General features: G+C 48.6%; 2 protein-coding genes across 5 annotated transcripts; one reads left to right on the forward strand and one right to left on the reverse strand.

Annotated features, from left to right (window-relative positions):
* Positions 1 to 447: 447 nt before the first annotated feature.
* Positions 448 to 9,707, reverse strand: znf646 (zinc finger protein 646). Of its 4 annotated transcripts, none has more exons than XR_003931944.1 (5): positions 8,747 to 8,935; positions 4,642 to 7,489; positions 3,410 to 4,477; positions 2,339 to 3,280; positions 448 to 2,235 (listed from the first exon to the last, which is right to left on the reverse strand). XR_003931944.1 is itself a non-coding variant. In XM_030098290.1 (5 exons), exons 2-4 carry the CDS (start codon positions 7,278 to 7,280, stop codon positions 2,422 to 2,424), a joined length of 4,566 nt encoding a protein of 1,521 aa, XP_029954150.1. In that variant the 5' UTR covers positions 7,281 to 7,489; positions 8,747 to 8,935; the 3' UTR covers positions 448 to 2,235; positions 2,387 to 2,421. The 4 variants fall into 4 exon arrangements, 3 of the variants coding, with proteins under 3 accessions (XP_029954150.1, XP_029954149.1, XP_029954148.1); XM_030098290.1 differs by having other exon boundaries at positions 2,387 to 3,280; XM_030098289.1 differs by lacking the exon at positions 8,747 to 8,935 and adding an exon at positions 9,619 to 9,707 and having other exon boundaries at positions 448 to 3,280.
* Positions 9,298 to 13,785, forward strand: znf668 (zinc finger protein 668). Its single transcript, XM_030098308.1, has 2 exons — positions 9,298 to 9,418; positions 11,379 to 13,785. The coding sequence occupies exon 2, from the start codon at positions 11,387 to 11,389 to the stop codon at positions 13,361 to 13,363; it is 1,977 nt and encodes a 658-aa protein (XP_029954168.1). The 5' UTR covers positions 9,298 to 9,418; positions 11,379 to 11,386; the 3' UTR covers positions 13,364 to 13,785.
* The last annotated feature ends 110 nt before the right edge of the window (positions 13,786 to 13,895 follow it).

Here is a 13,895-nt window from a genome sequence, read left to right on the forward strand (position 1 = left end):
ATAGAATAACAAACATTCCAAGATTTATCCTAATAAAACTGTTTTTTTTTTTAAAAATCTTTTGGTCTCGGAAATGAAAATCTGTATCGGTATCAGACGAACGAATGTGAACAAAAAACAAGCACACTGTCGTTTCCAAGTGTTTTTAATTAGATTCAACTATTTTAAATAACGTTCTTATAGCCTACACTAAGTTCTAACAAAATAGAGTGACAAAATAGTTATATAAATATGAATTAAATACTTGACAGATCATTTTTAAGCACTGAAAATCCCCCCCTCCCGCTCCAAAAAAAAATCAGAAAATGTGGTATATGTTGGGTTTTTTTTTTTATTATACAATAGCTAATCTAGCAGTTTTCTCCAGCTGAGGGAAAATCCTGCTGTTAAATGTACAGAGATCCAACCGAGGTGTTCTAGTATGTACAGAGCTCTGAGATCAGGGAGGCGGGAGTGTGAGTCCAGAGACGACGGAGATGACACAGGGATGAAGGATTTTCTTTTTTTTTTTTTTTGAAACATTTACATACAGCGACGATGTTTAAACGGTTTACAGAGTGAAAATAATGTAACAAAATGGCACGTCGGGACACTTTCCCCCCAAAAAAAAACGAGTGTTCATGCTGTGAATCCAACGTATTGCTTTAAAATATCAGAACCCGCAAATAACTCGGCTGAGGTGAGAGCATCAGGCCAGTGGATCGTTCCGGACGTCCCGTCCTCCGTGGGCTACAGGTGGCGTCCACGCATGTGCAAATAGAAACAAACGGTCCACCAAAAAAAACCAACAGGAGAAACGCTCAACCTTTAATATATCAAATTAAACGAACGCTCCGCACTTCTCTCCGTGATTCATTTGCTTGATTAACAGTGTATTCCCTACAATTAAGCTGCATGAGGCATTAAGAAGCAGTTGCTAGGTAGGCAGGGCTTTTGAGGTATTTCATACTTTTGTTTTAAACCAGTGCCGAACAAACGTGAAACGCAGTGTGTAAGGCGTGGAAAGAGGGGGGGGGGGGTACGGGGCGGAACGGTTCCAGAAACAAAAGGCTGCGTGTCCACTTCTGCAGGCACGTTACGTTACAGAACTTGGCAAAAAAGAAAAACAAAAAGGGGTTAATTCATGTTTTTTTCCCAGTAATTGCACATTTCTGAACAGAAGATGAAGTGGTTAATGGAGTCGCACGGTGGCGATGAAACAGTTTCTTCCTTTGTAAATAAATCTCTGAGTAGTTCGTGTTGACATTTGTGCTTAGCATATATGAGACATAGCGCCTGATTTATATAGACTTTCTGAGGAAACGTTTCCATGGAGACGAAAACCGAAGAGAACCCATTTTCAGAGTGACTAAGAAAGATGCACAGACCTGAAGATCTTTTCCTTTTCTTTTCAGCTCAGTGGTTTACAGTATGACGAGCTCAGCGAGACGAGGTCTGTTCACATTAAAATGCTACAATCTACTTAAATTTTAGGCACTGGCACTTCAACGTAACTGATGTTTCTCGCCGGATCAAAGCGGATCTGCTGCAGAGGGCCGCGGTTTAAACCATGAAAAGTGTCAAAATGGCATGAGCGGGGCGAGAGAAACCGATTACCCACAATGTCTCACACGTCAGGTACGCTCCTTTTGAAGGTTTTTTTCCCCCTGAGTGCTGCCGACGGCGTCCCCTCCCGATGACCCACGGATGAGAAGTTCCTTAAAGGCTACATGAGTTCAAGAAGACTTTTTCCTTTCTAAAACAACATTCATAGTTCTTTTTTTTTCTGATAAAATGTGCATGTGAAAGAGGAATAAATTAATAAATACATCCATTTCAGCAGAATACAATGTCACTCGGCGTGAAGTTGAATATTATTAGCAGTACAACTATTTACCTATTAATATTTCACTAAATGACTCTGCCAGAGGGATCTGACAGAAGAATAACAGGCTTGCCCTATGAAATCTCACAGAAAGGTGAGTAGTCCTTCAATACTGACGGCAAAGTGAACAAAAAAAAAATGACTGAGATAAATATAGATGTATATTTTGCTTACAGAGGCACTGAACACAATTATAAATAGTTTGAGTTGTTAGAGTTTTGTTTTACAAAACGTCTCAGACTTGGTGTGGGGACAGAAACCTGGGCTGCACCTTCTGCTTTGGTTGGCCGGGACGTCGCGGAGGAATGAGCAGAGACGAGTCGCTTCGCCCAGCGTCCCGCTGCCGCGCTGCTCGTGGGAAACATTCAGGCCTGGTTAAAAAAAGCAGAGCGATGTTTTTGCCTTCTGCTGTGGAGGTAAGACTATTAGTCAGAAAATAAATGTGCATCTTCTCAAAAAGAAAAAAAAAAGGACCTTCAGTTCAGTCGAGAACACTTGGAGGAAAATAAAATACTGCTTTACAATTACTGATAGAGGGGCGATGTGGAGACGGAGCTTTATAGGAAGGAGGCCATGTCCAGGTCCATGAAGGCGTTGGCGTCCATGCTGAAGGCGGAGTCGAAGCTCTGGGAGTTCTGGTGCATCCTCTGGTGGTGCCGCAGGTTGGACTTGCTGGAAAAGCTCTTGTCACACAGCATGCAGGCGAAGGGCTTCTCTTTGGTGTGTATCCTCCGGTGGCAGATGAGCTGCGTGGACACGCGGAACGCCTTGCCGCACTCCTGGCACTGGTAGCGCTTGGGCTCGGTGTGGATGCGCCGGTGGTTCTTGAGCGCCATGAGGTTGGTGAACTCCTTCTGGCACACGGAGCAGAAGAAGGAGCCCGTCTTGTGGCTGTTCTTGTGGTTGAGGAGCGAGCCGGCGTGGCGGTAGGTGCGGCCGCAGTGCTCGCAGACGTGGCTCTTCTGCTCGGCGCCCGGGGCGTCGTCGGCCCTCGGCGAGTCGCCGACGTTCCCGGGGATGTGCGACAGAGGCGGCGGGACGTCGCCGCGCATCCCGTCCACGTCCATCAACGGCGTCACGGCCGGGTCCCAGCAGAGGCCGTCGTGAAGGGGCTCCTCCGCATCGTCCGGGTAGCGACCCGGAGTCCCGTCGGCCACGTGGTGCTGCTCCTGGAAGCTGGCGGCGGCCCGGTCCTTGGAGTGCACCTCCATGTGGCTCTGCAGGTGGGACAGCAGGCAGAAGGTCTTCCCGCACTCCGGGCAGCACTGGCGCCTCATCTGGGAGTGAATCTGCAGGGTGAGCGCGTCGGGGAACGTCTGGAGGCACAGGGCGCAGTGGTGGAGGTTCTCGGAGTGCGTCTTCTTGTGGTTGAGGAGGGAGCCGGCGTGGCGGTACGAGCGCCCGCACAGGTCACACCTGCAGTACAGACAGCAAGTTCAGACACTTCCTAACAGAACCACAACTGGGAATGACAGAGATTCAGACTGACACCTTAAGAGATTGTTATGTTTGTACTGCTGTATGTCTCAGTTCTTAACGACTCACATGAAGCACTTGTCTCCGCGGTCGGCCTGCGGGGCTCCGGACTGCGCGCCGTTCTCCTGACCTCGGCGGCAGCGGTGCCTCTTCAGGCCCGACCGGCCCAGGAAGCTCTTGCCGCACTCGGCGCAGCTCAGGTGGCTGGCGGCGCGGTTGTGGACCTTCTGGTGGTTGTGCAGGATGCTGGCGAGGCGGAAGGCCTTCCCGCACGTGAGACACACAAACTTCTTCTTCTGCGTGTGGATGCGCGTGTGGTTGCGTAACGCCATGGGGTTGGTGAAGGGCTTGGAGCAGAAGGTGCAGATGAAGTGTCCCGTCTTGTGGGTGTTCTTGTGGTTTAGGAGCGAGCCTGCGTGGCGGTAGGAGCGGTTGCAGATGTTGCAGGTGAAAGGCCGCTCCTCCTTGCTGGGAGACGCGTCCTCGCCGGCTGAAGGCCCGTCACAGGTGTGCTCGGCCAGCTGGTCGCTGGACAGGAACACCCGCCTGCATTCCTTACACTTGAAGGACCTGGGTTTCAGCGCCCGCCTTCCTCCTGCTCGGTCCTTTCTGAGGCTTCCACAGACGTGAGCCAGTAGCTGCTTCTTCCCTCTGAACCTCTTCCCACAGTTCTGGCACGAGTGTCTTTTGAATGCAAAGTGGGTGCGCATGTGGTTCTTCATCGCGAGCTGATTAGAATACGTGTTGTTACAAACCGAACAGTAATATTCGCCTGTTTTATGGGAGTTCTTGTGGTTGACCAGGCTTCCTGCGTGGCGGTACGTGCGCCCACACTGGTCACAAGCGAACGGACGCTGATCGCCCGTGTCTTCCAGCTTAACCGGGGTCTCCTCTTTGATCGCGCGGGCCTTTTGTTGTTGGCGCTGTGCGCGCCGCCGAGGAGAGGTGAAAGCCTGATTGGCGTCTGAAGTTAAGGGCTGCATTCCTCCATCTGGCCGAGTCCCATTCATCTGCATGAGGGCCTGAATCTGGTTATTTAGTTCCTGGATTTTGGCTTGGTTTTCTTTGTGCCGCCTCAAGTGAGTCAATAGCTGCTTCTGAATCTTGAAGGCTTTCCCACACTCATGGCAAGTATGCCTGGAGGAGGAGACAATGCACATAGTGAAATCTGTATTTGAAAAACTCAACAGTGGCACAAAAGCACATCGATCAGAACTGACATTAAATACCTAAAAACATCAATCTGAAACACAACAGTCAATAGAGGAGGTGGAGATATGTGCGTTTTTGTGTTTACCTACCTCTTAATGTCAAAGTGGGACCTCTGATGGTTTTTAAGAGCCAACAAATTGTAGAAGCGTTTCTGGCAGACGAGACATCTGAATACGCCGGTTTTGTGGGACTTTTTATGGTTGAGGAGTGAACCGGGATGCCTGTAGGACCTCCCACACTGGTCACATTTGTACTGACGACCTTCTGCGTGAGCTGACTGTTTGACCGGAGTGCTGTCTTCGATCCGAGCTGCATCATCCACTCTGGCCTCCTCTTCACCGTGCATCGGCTCTTGGTTCCTCTCCGCCGGGCAGCCGTGGTTCTGCAGGTGATGGGAGCTCGTGCAGAAGATCCCACAGCTGCCGCAGATGATGTTCTCCTCTTCCTCCTTGGTTTTCGGAACATCAATGTCCGTAACTAACGAGTTCATGCTGTCTACCTGCTCACTGCTGTGGAGAAGCTGATGAGCGTTCATGTCCTGCCTATTCGCAAAACTCTCCCCACACGTACTGCAGATTATTATCTCAACAGGCTCATCATCTTTCGCTTCTTCGTGGGAGGACATAGAAGAAGGCCCTGAGCTGGGGGGAGTGCCATGTGAGTGTGTGTGCCCTCGCAGATGGCTCCGGAGAGCCCTCATGCTTGTGTAGCTATTGCCACATATAGAACACTGATACAGATCTCCGTCGTCGTCGTCGTCTTCCTCGTCTGCATCCTCGTCTCCTCCTCTACCGTTAAGCTGATCACTGCTCGCATTTTCGTGGAAATTCTCGTCAAAGTAACTTTGGTCGTGGCTCCCGTTCAGACCGTAGGACTCTACGTCCCCTTCTGGGTTTCCAGCCGCACGATTACTGTCGGTAACCTGGTAGTTTAACCTGTTTTCATAGTTGCCACTGGTGGCGTCGTGCTGCTGCTGGAGCAGCGGACAGCTGTGAGACTTAATCCCTGCAATGTCTGCAAATGTCTCACCGCAGTCGGCACACATGTGCCTCTGCAGCAGGTGCTCATCGTGAGGTAGATCCAGAGTCATATCCTGGGAAAAGCCCTGATTAAACTGCTCGTGGTAAAGCGTACCATTGCTGTGGTCAATGTTGTTCTCCTCGTCCATGCCAAGCCCACGGTCCTCCTCCTGCTCCTCCTCCTCCTTCACCTCTTGACTGAAATGCTCCTCGGGAGAGAATCCGCCCTGCTGGGTCTCCAGAGTCAGCGGCTCTGAGGAGAGCCAGTCTCCCTCAGTGTCCAGGCCAAAAGATGACGGCTGAGATTTGTGGAGGCGAAGATGACTTTTGAGAGCGGCTAAGTGAGGATAACTCTTTCTGCAGATGGAGCACTGGTAGATCCCGACCTGATGTGACCTTTTGTGGTTGATGAGGCTCCCTGAGTGCCTGTAGCTTTTACCGCAGATCTGACACTTGAAGGGACGGTCATCAGAGTCGGCGGCTGAAGTCTCTTCCATCTCAGTAGCATTCTCAGTGTTTTGCGTGGGAATCAGGTTGGGACTGAGCGTGTTTGTGTCCATGTTTTGGGTTTCTCCCTGAGAGCTATTGGAGGATGAGGTTTGATGATTGAAGTAGTCTGAGTAAGTGTGTCCATTCCCTCCAATTGCCTCCTGCGGGCGTTCATAGTTTCCATGCTGATCTATTGATGAAACAGAGGGAATATTGTCTATGGGCGACACATAAAAATTCGACTCAGGGGAAGGAATACGACTGTGATACGATTCATTGTGGTTCTCTAGCAAGCTATCTTCAGGCTCAAACGTCAAAGATGAACAGTTGTGCATTTGGATGTGCTCCTGGAACTCCTGGTCACTGGTGTAGAGGATCTGACACAGGTGACAAAAGTTGACGGCAGCATCCTGGTTCTGAGGGGAAAACTGGTCCAGTGCTGGCTCCGTGTTTGACTCGTCTTGTGAACTGAGATCGGTCCCGCTTTTACCTTTGTGTGTCCTCTGGTGGCTGTAGAGAGCGGCCATGTTATTGAAAAGTTTGAAGCATACGCTGCATTCAAACTTTCCAACTTGGTGAGTCTTTTTATGATTGGTCAGGCTTCGATAATGAATGTATGCTTTGTCACATAAGTCACATTTGAATGGTCGATTAGCATCATCGTCAGACGCCTCAGACTGTGTGTTATAAACGCCCTCGGTCTTGTCATCAGATGGACTGTATTCTGTAGAAATCCCAAGTTGGTCCACATGCTCACTCTGAAACTGTGAATGGTCATCTTCCACCTCATGTCTGTTTTCATCCGCCGACCTGTCCAAATCTACTTTCCTAAATAACTGTCGCTTTCCTCTCCTGCCAAGATGAACCCTCTCATGTGTAGCCAGCTGCGTTGCCAGACGAAAAGCTTTCCCACATTCTGCGCAGGAGTATTTCTTTTGTGAAGTGTGGATTCGAAGATGACTTTTCAGGGCCAAGGCGTTGGAGTTTTCTTTACCGCAGATGTCACACTCAAACAGACCTACTTCATGAGTCTTTTTGTGGTTTGCGAGGCTCCCTGCATGCCGGTAACAGCGACCACACTCGTCACATTTAAATTTTCGTTCGTCCTCTTGTTGAAGATGAGCGTCCATGTGCTCCAGCAGACTGGACATATCCAGTAGGACCATGCCACATTGTTTGCAGGGGAATCCTGCTGCTGTGCTAGGGTCTTGCACTGCCATTAGAAGATGATGATGGGATCAGGTGCACAAGACACAAAGTGTGGGAATGTGCGAGACAGAAATGCATTAGATGACTTTGTTGTTTGTATAAAAAGGAGACAGTAGTCGATGATAAGGTCCAAGGAAAGTCCAGTGAAGTGAAAAAACAAAAACATTGAGGTCCAGGTTTAGCAGAGTGACTTCAGTTTGGGAGAAGTGTGTGAGTTCAGCTGTGGAGAACAGAAAAAAGAGATTAGTTAGAGCTGCTAATTACTTCAAAGAATAATAACAACAGAAAACAACATTCAATTTCATAGAGTGAATAATCTCAATCATTACAGGATGTCTCAGGTGTGATGAGGGCAAAATGTAAACAAAAGGCCTTATTTTCAGCTGTCCTGTAACTGAAATTCTGTTTTCTGAAAATTGTTTTTAGCAACAGTAAAAGCATCAATTTTGGAACATAATAGTTAAAACGTTCTGTCAGAATAGGTTAAGTTCATTTTTCCTGTGAAGGGGTCACAAATTATTGAAGTGTTGCTAACATTTCATCCATCTGGACTGAAACAATTAATTACAAAGGAGGAAAGGTTCATGTATCGAAATGAAACCAAAGGTTTTGAAAGCATGCCTCTCTAACTGTGGGATGAATAATCCTGCATACCAGTGAGTCACTGTGGGAAACAGACTTTTGGTTTGGGTGAGAAATGGACAGACTATATTCAAGCTTTTAATTCGATATTCTATAATCAGGTGATTAATATTAACATAAAAATAAAAGATTTCAATTATTTTTAGAATGGAACGAAAATGCAGGAATTATAAACAAGTCACTTTTTATGAAACAGTGAAAATGACTCTTACATAATGGTTATATTTAGAAAGAAGTCATTCATTTTACATTGAATGTTAGAGGCTACATGGTTGATAAGAGCCACTGATGCTTTAATACAAAATATCAACGATGGACGATAATTATATATTACATTTTAACTTTCATAGAGACACAAATTGAAGTCTGAAATGTGCAATTCAGTAAAAATACTGGATCGAAAATATAAATAAATGCAATAGTTTCGCTCATTTTACTTTGTTATATCCAATTTTGTAGAATGGAGCGCAAACATAAATTATACAGACAATAATAATTATAATTTAGTGGGCGGTAAACAGACATGTTGCGCTAGTCTTAGCATTAGCTGGCTAACATCACTAGCTATGTCAATAAACCGGCCTTATAATGTGTATGATTCCGAATAAACTGTCAGCGTGAAAACCTCTGCATTGCTTAAGATAGGCCAAACAACAATGCCCACGTGTCATATGGTCGGGGGTTTCGGGGAGAGAGGAGGGGTGAACTGATAATATCGATAAAGCATCAGCGAGCTAACGCTAGCCGGCTATGAGCTAGCATCCTCACAGATAGCTAAACAAACATTGCACCCAAAAGTCACGGAGACGAGACTAAATGCTTGAAAACGCAATACCTGAAGCTTTGCCCATTCAGAATAAGTCCCGCTGGCGTATATATCCATTCATCATTTGAGGAATGTTGTTTTTGAGTGGAAAAGGGCAACCCCCTTCTCTCCAATTGTCTTTTTTTATTCCATCCTCATTTCCACATTGCTCTTGTTGCTAGGAAACAGGAAATGTGCAGCAGTGAAATACTTCCCCCTCTGACGACTAGCCCACTTCAACTAAATGGTTTAGCTGATGATCTTTAACTCACGGGGAACACTGTGAACAGATCTCCGGTTATGGGACGAAAACGAAACTACGGACACCAGTAACATTTACCAAAGCAGTGCGGCTCTCTCAAACTACACGAAGGTGGCCTCCGTTAGCCGGTTAGCGTACTGACTGGAGGATCGCCGTGAATATTATGCGCATCACTTGGGAAACAGTTTCACCGCAACTTTTGCACTTTTTATTGTTATTATATGTGCTGGACTGATATTTTTCCCCCATCAAATGCATGAACACGTTGCGCCGTCTTGGCTCTGTGAAGGCTGTCGTCATCATGGTCCTAAAGCCGTCCCCCTGCAGCTCGCAGCCAGTCAACAGCAATCACCGACTCTCAGGGAAAAAAAAAAAAAGAAAGAAAAAAAAAAACAGGCGCACCGAGGATTTACCGAGCTCCCGTTAATGTCCCCACTCTGGTAAGAACCGCTTTTGTTTCTCTAAAAGAGGCGCACATGTTGCAAACGGCGGCTAAATCCGTCCCGTGTATTTGCGGTCATGGTGATGATGATGAAGAAGAAGAAGGCAGCGCTAGCTGCAGCCGGTCCTAAAGCCAGCCATTTTGAGTGAGCGACTAAAAACATGTCAGGAGCCGGAGGGGCGAGCAGGAAGCCTCTACCTGCATGCGGGGGCCGTGCGATCCAGACTCAGCGAGGACCGGTCCGAGCCGCGATCCCTGATCTTTGTCTCCGGCCGGGCACATGTCTGTGATCTGTGGCATCTAACTTCCCCTGGCACCAGGGCGGTTAGCTTATTGTCCCTGAGGTCCTAATGCCAGCCATTTTGTGATTAATGCACACCCACATATTTCTCTTTCTGTGTGACAGCTCTGCGATGACAGCCCAGACAGGGAAATGTTCTCTAAACTGTGTTTCATTGCTTCTGTCTGATCAAAACCCCAGCCTCCTCTGTGGAACAGCTGTGTTAAAACAACCTGCAGATGCCAGGCTCCTCCTGGCTGAATCAGAGGGATGGGAACTTTGCTGTCTGATTCCATCACTTCTCTTCACTGCACTCAGTAATCTACAACACATGAGTGTGAGGTGTGATACAAAAGAAATCCACATTCCTGACGGCGTGCGCCAGGAGTGAGTCAAATCCGGAAATGTGAATGGATTTTATTTGTGCTCGAGCAGCCTGAAAGGGGTTGACAGTGTCAGTCACATTCACCCATTCACACTGCCATGCAAGACGCTCAGTCCATCCACTGAGAGCACAAACTGGTTTCTGTGTCTTGCTCAAGGAAACTGTGGCATGAGGAATTAAACTTGCAAACTTCCAGTCAAGAGTCGGCCACTCTACCAACCCATGCTGAGATGCACCGATGGAGGTTTTTCAGTTTTGGTACCAGTCCTGAAGCCGACACCAAACAGATGCCATGGCTGACCTAGAAAACTATGTAGCTTTACATGGACAGAAGATTAGAGACATCAGGGACTGATGGTCACACACTGCGTTTCTAAGATAAAATGAAACAAGATGAAACAGATTCATGCAATGATGTATTTATTTTTCACAAAAATAAATTATTGCACAACAGCAGCAGTGAAGAATTATGTACCAGCATTTAAATTCAAGTACATTAGGAGGATGTAAAGCGTTTAAAGAACAAAAGTACAAATATTCCAGCCTAAACTACACTGTGGGGAAATGTAGGAAGAGTGATCAAGATAATTATTTATCAAGATCAGGAACATTAATACAATCAATGAACTACTTGTAGCAGCAATAAAATGTTAAATATGTATGATGTATCTCACTTCGCAATAAATTTAAACAGACTGGATCACCTCAGGTCACATTTTCAGATACTCGATCCATCGATCCATCTATTTTAATATATATCAGATCAGTGCATCTCTAGTGGAAGCACTGAACCTTTGAACGGTGGTACGTTTCTACCTTCCTGTCTGTACCTCTGGAAGAACACTTTGTCCCTCTGGTAACAAAAGTTTAGAATTTAAAATGGTACAGACTTGATACCTCATAAGGCACAGCTGGAGCGAGTTACAAGCACGTAACCTTTGTTTAGTCCTACAACATCTCTGGAACGTCTTGTTTTTCTGAGCAGAGACTTTGGGGATGATGCCAGTTTGAGAATGCACTTTTGACTCAGACTGGGTTGTCTTCCAGTTTGGAGGTTGGTGGTTTGATTCCCCCATCTCGCCCTGTCCATCTGTCCTCAGACAAGACATTGAAATTGAGCAGTCTCAGCATGTTTTATATTCAACAATTCACGCACAATGATAATGAGTCCTCTCAGACCACTGGAAGCAGCTTAGGGTTTGTTGTCGTGTTGACTGGGAGAAATGAGGGAGTGTAAGGTCCAGCTATTTCTGCTGCTTTCTAAAGTGTCTTTTTAACGCGCTCTCTCTGCAGACACGAACATGGCCTCTCCTCAGCCTGGCAGTCCGCCTCTAGCAGAGCAGTACACCCCTGATGCACCGGATGAAGAGGGCCAGCAGGAGGAGGACGCCGCGGCGAGGGAACAGCCTGCGAAAAAACGTGGCAGAGGCCGGCCTCCTAAAGCCAAGCCCGTCTTCAAGTGCAGCACGTGCACGGAGTCTTTCAAAAGTCTGTCGGCGCTGCGGAGCCACAAGGTCTCTGCGCACGTGAAGGAGCGCCCGCAGCAGCACTCCTGCTCCGAGTGCAGCAAAACCTTCTCCAGTAAAGCTCAGCTCTCCAAGCACGAGCGCACGCACTCGGCCCAGCGGCCCTTTCAGTGCCCCGACTGTCACAAGGCCTATAAGACCCCCACGGAGCTGCGCAACCACAGCCGCTCCCACACCGGCGAGAAGCCCTTTGTGTGCATGGACTGCGGCAAGGCCTTCATGCAGGCCATCTGCCTGAGGATCCACATGACGCAGCACAGCGGCGAGCGGCCCTACTCCTGCCGCCAGTGCTCAAAGAGCTACCCCACCCTGTCCAAGCTGAAGGTGCACATGCGCTCGCACACCGGAGAGAAGCCGTATTTCTGTGCCGAGTGCGGCAAGAGCTTCGCCGATCCGTCGGTGTTTCGAAAACACCGACGGAATCACCAGGGTCACCGGCCGTACGCCTGCGACGAATGCGGGAAGACGTACACGGAGCTGAAGGACTTGAAGAACCACGAGCGCTCGCACACCGGGGAGAAGCCCTATCTGTGCTCGGACTGCGGCAAGGCCTTCTCGCGCTCCTCGTCGCTGGCCTGCCATCAGCGCATCCACTCCCAGAATAAGCCGTATCAGTGCGAGCAGTGTGGCAAAGGCTTCACTCAGCTGTCCTCCTACCAGTCTCATCTCCGCACTCACTCCGGTGAGAAGCCCTTCCTCTGCCCGCAGTGCGGCAAGATGTTTTCAGACCCGTCTAGTTTCCGCCGCCACCAGCGAGCCCACTTGGGCTTCAAACCGTATCCCTGCGACAAGTGCTCCAAGCGGTTTCGGCAGCCGGCCGATCTGGCCGTGCACGAGCGCGTTCACTCCGGGGAGAGGCCCTACAAATGCCAGAGCTGCGACAAAGCCTTCGTGGCGTCCTGGGATCTGCGGCGCCACATGCTCGTTCACACAGGCCTCAGGCCCTTCTCGTGCACCGAGTGCGACAAATCCTTCGCCGAGCGCTCGAGCCTCAACAAACACCGGCGCGTGCACTCCGGAGAGAGGCCTTTCAAGTGCGAGGAGTGCTTGAAGTCATTCGTCGTGTCGTCAAGCCTACGCAAACATGAAAGGACTCACCTAGCGGAGCAGTCTGAGCAGCAGCAGCAGCAGCAGCAGCAGGAGACGGAGACGGAGGCTGGATCAGCCTCGGGCTTTACCGCCCACACAACCCTTCCTCAGTTCTCCTGTACTCACTGCGACGCTACTTTCGGTACCTGGGATGAAGTTCAGGCCCACGAAAGCCTGCACTCCATTGACTCGACCGCTTCCTCCGTCACCAAGGTCATGCCGCTGGGTTCCCACGCCAGCGAGAGCTGCCCGGCGGAGTTCGCACAGCTGGCGGAGCTGCAGGAGCACGAGAAGCAGCACCCCAAGCCGCGGCCGCACGTCTGCGACAGCTGCGGCAAGGCCTTCCTCAACAAGTCGGGGCTGCGCAAGCACCAGAAGATCCACTCCAGCAGCAAGCCGCACTGCTGCCCGCACTGCGGCAAGGCCTTCCTGTTCGCCGCCTACCTTCGCAAGCACTTACGGACTCACGCGGACGTCGCGCCGGCCGCCGCGCAAATCACCGACATAAACATCCTCCACACGGACCCGCTGCCCTCCCCTCCCCCTCCCCCGCCCAGCGAGGCCCCGCCCCCCACGGTGGAACCCAGCACCATATCTCTGACGGTGCCGGTGACGGCTTTCCAGACGCTGCCAGAGTACTTAGTCAAGGAGGAAGTTCTTTAAGCCCTTTGTTTTTTACATCTGTTTTCCCCTTTTAATCATATTTCGCCAGTGGCCTTAAATCTTTTTAGATCATTGGTCTGTTTTGTTGTTTTTTCCAAATCACTTCCCCCAAAAAATGGTCTTGCATCAGTGTCATGTAAATTATGAATCGGTGTCATTGTTTTGTATTGTTACTTGTCTTGCTCATATTATATTATGCTGTACATGTTGTCTCATGATTTGTGTCTTATCTGTTGTAATCACTCATAAATTGTGCTGCAAGATATAAAATAACCACTGTAAATCAATAAAATGAACTGTTGTGATTAAAACTAAATGTTTTTAAAATTCAGCTCGTCTCTGTTGAATTTACATTCCATTGTAACATGTTTCTCTCATATAATTTGTTGTTTTTAACTGTTTTATACTAATAAAATGTGTTCTAAGAACTCATTGTGTGTGAACCACTGTGCTGCGTATGACACTTTGTGCTCCAAAGTGAGATAAACACAAAAAGGCGCATCACCATGTCAGCACATCACTTGGTGTGAAA

The sequence above is a fragment of the Salarias fasciatus genome, chromosome 8 (genome assembly GCF_902148845.1).
Source record: "Salarias fasciatus chromosome 8, fSalaFa1.1, whole genome shotgun sequence".
Classification (NCBI taxonomy): domain Eukaryota; kingdom Metazoa; phylum Chordata; class Actinopteri; order Blenniiformes; family Blenniidae; genus Salarias; species Salarias fasciatus.

Coding starts and splice junctions, on each gene's coding strand:
- znf646 (XM_030098289.1), bottom strand. CDS start 7,280: ATGGCAGTGCAAGACCCTAGCACAGCAGCAGGATTCCCCTGCAAACAA. Junction 4,478..4,641: donor TCCCACTTTGACATTAAGAG/GTAGGTAAACAC, acceptor CTCCTCCTCCAG/GCATACTTGCCATGAGTGTG. Junction 3,281..3,409: donor CGCGGAGACAAGTGCTTCAT/GTGAGTCGTTAA, acceptor TCTGTACTGCAG/GTGTGACCTGTGCGGGCGCT.
- znf668 (XM_030098308.1), top strand. CDS start 11,387: ATGGCCTCTCCTCAGCCTGGCAGTCCGCCTCTAGCAGAGCAGTACACC.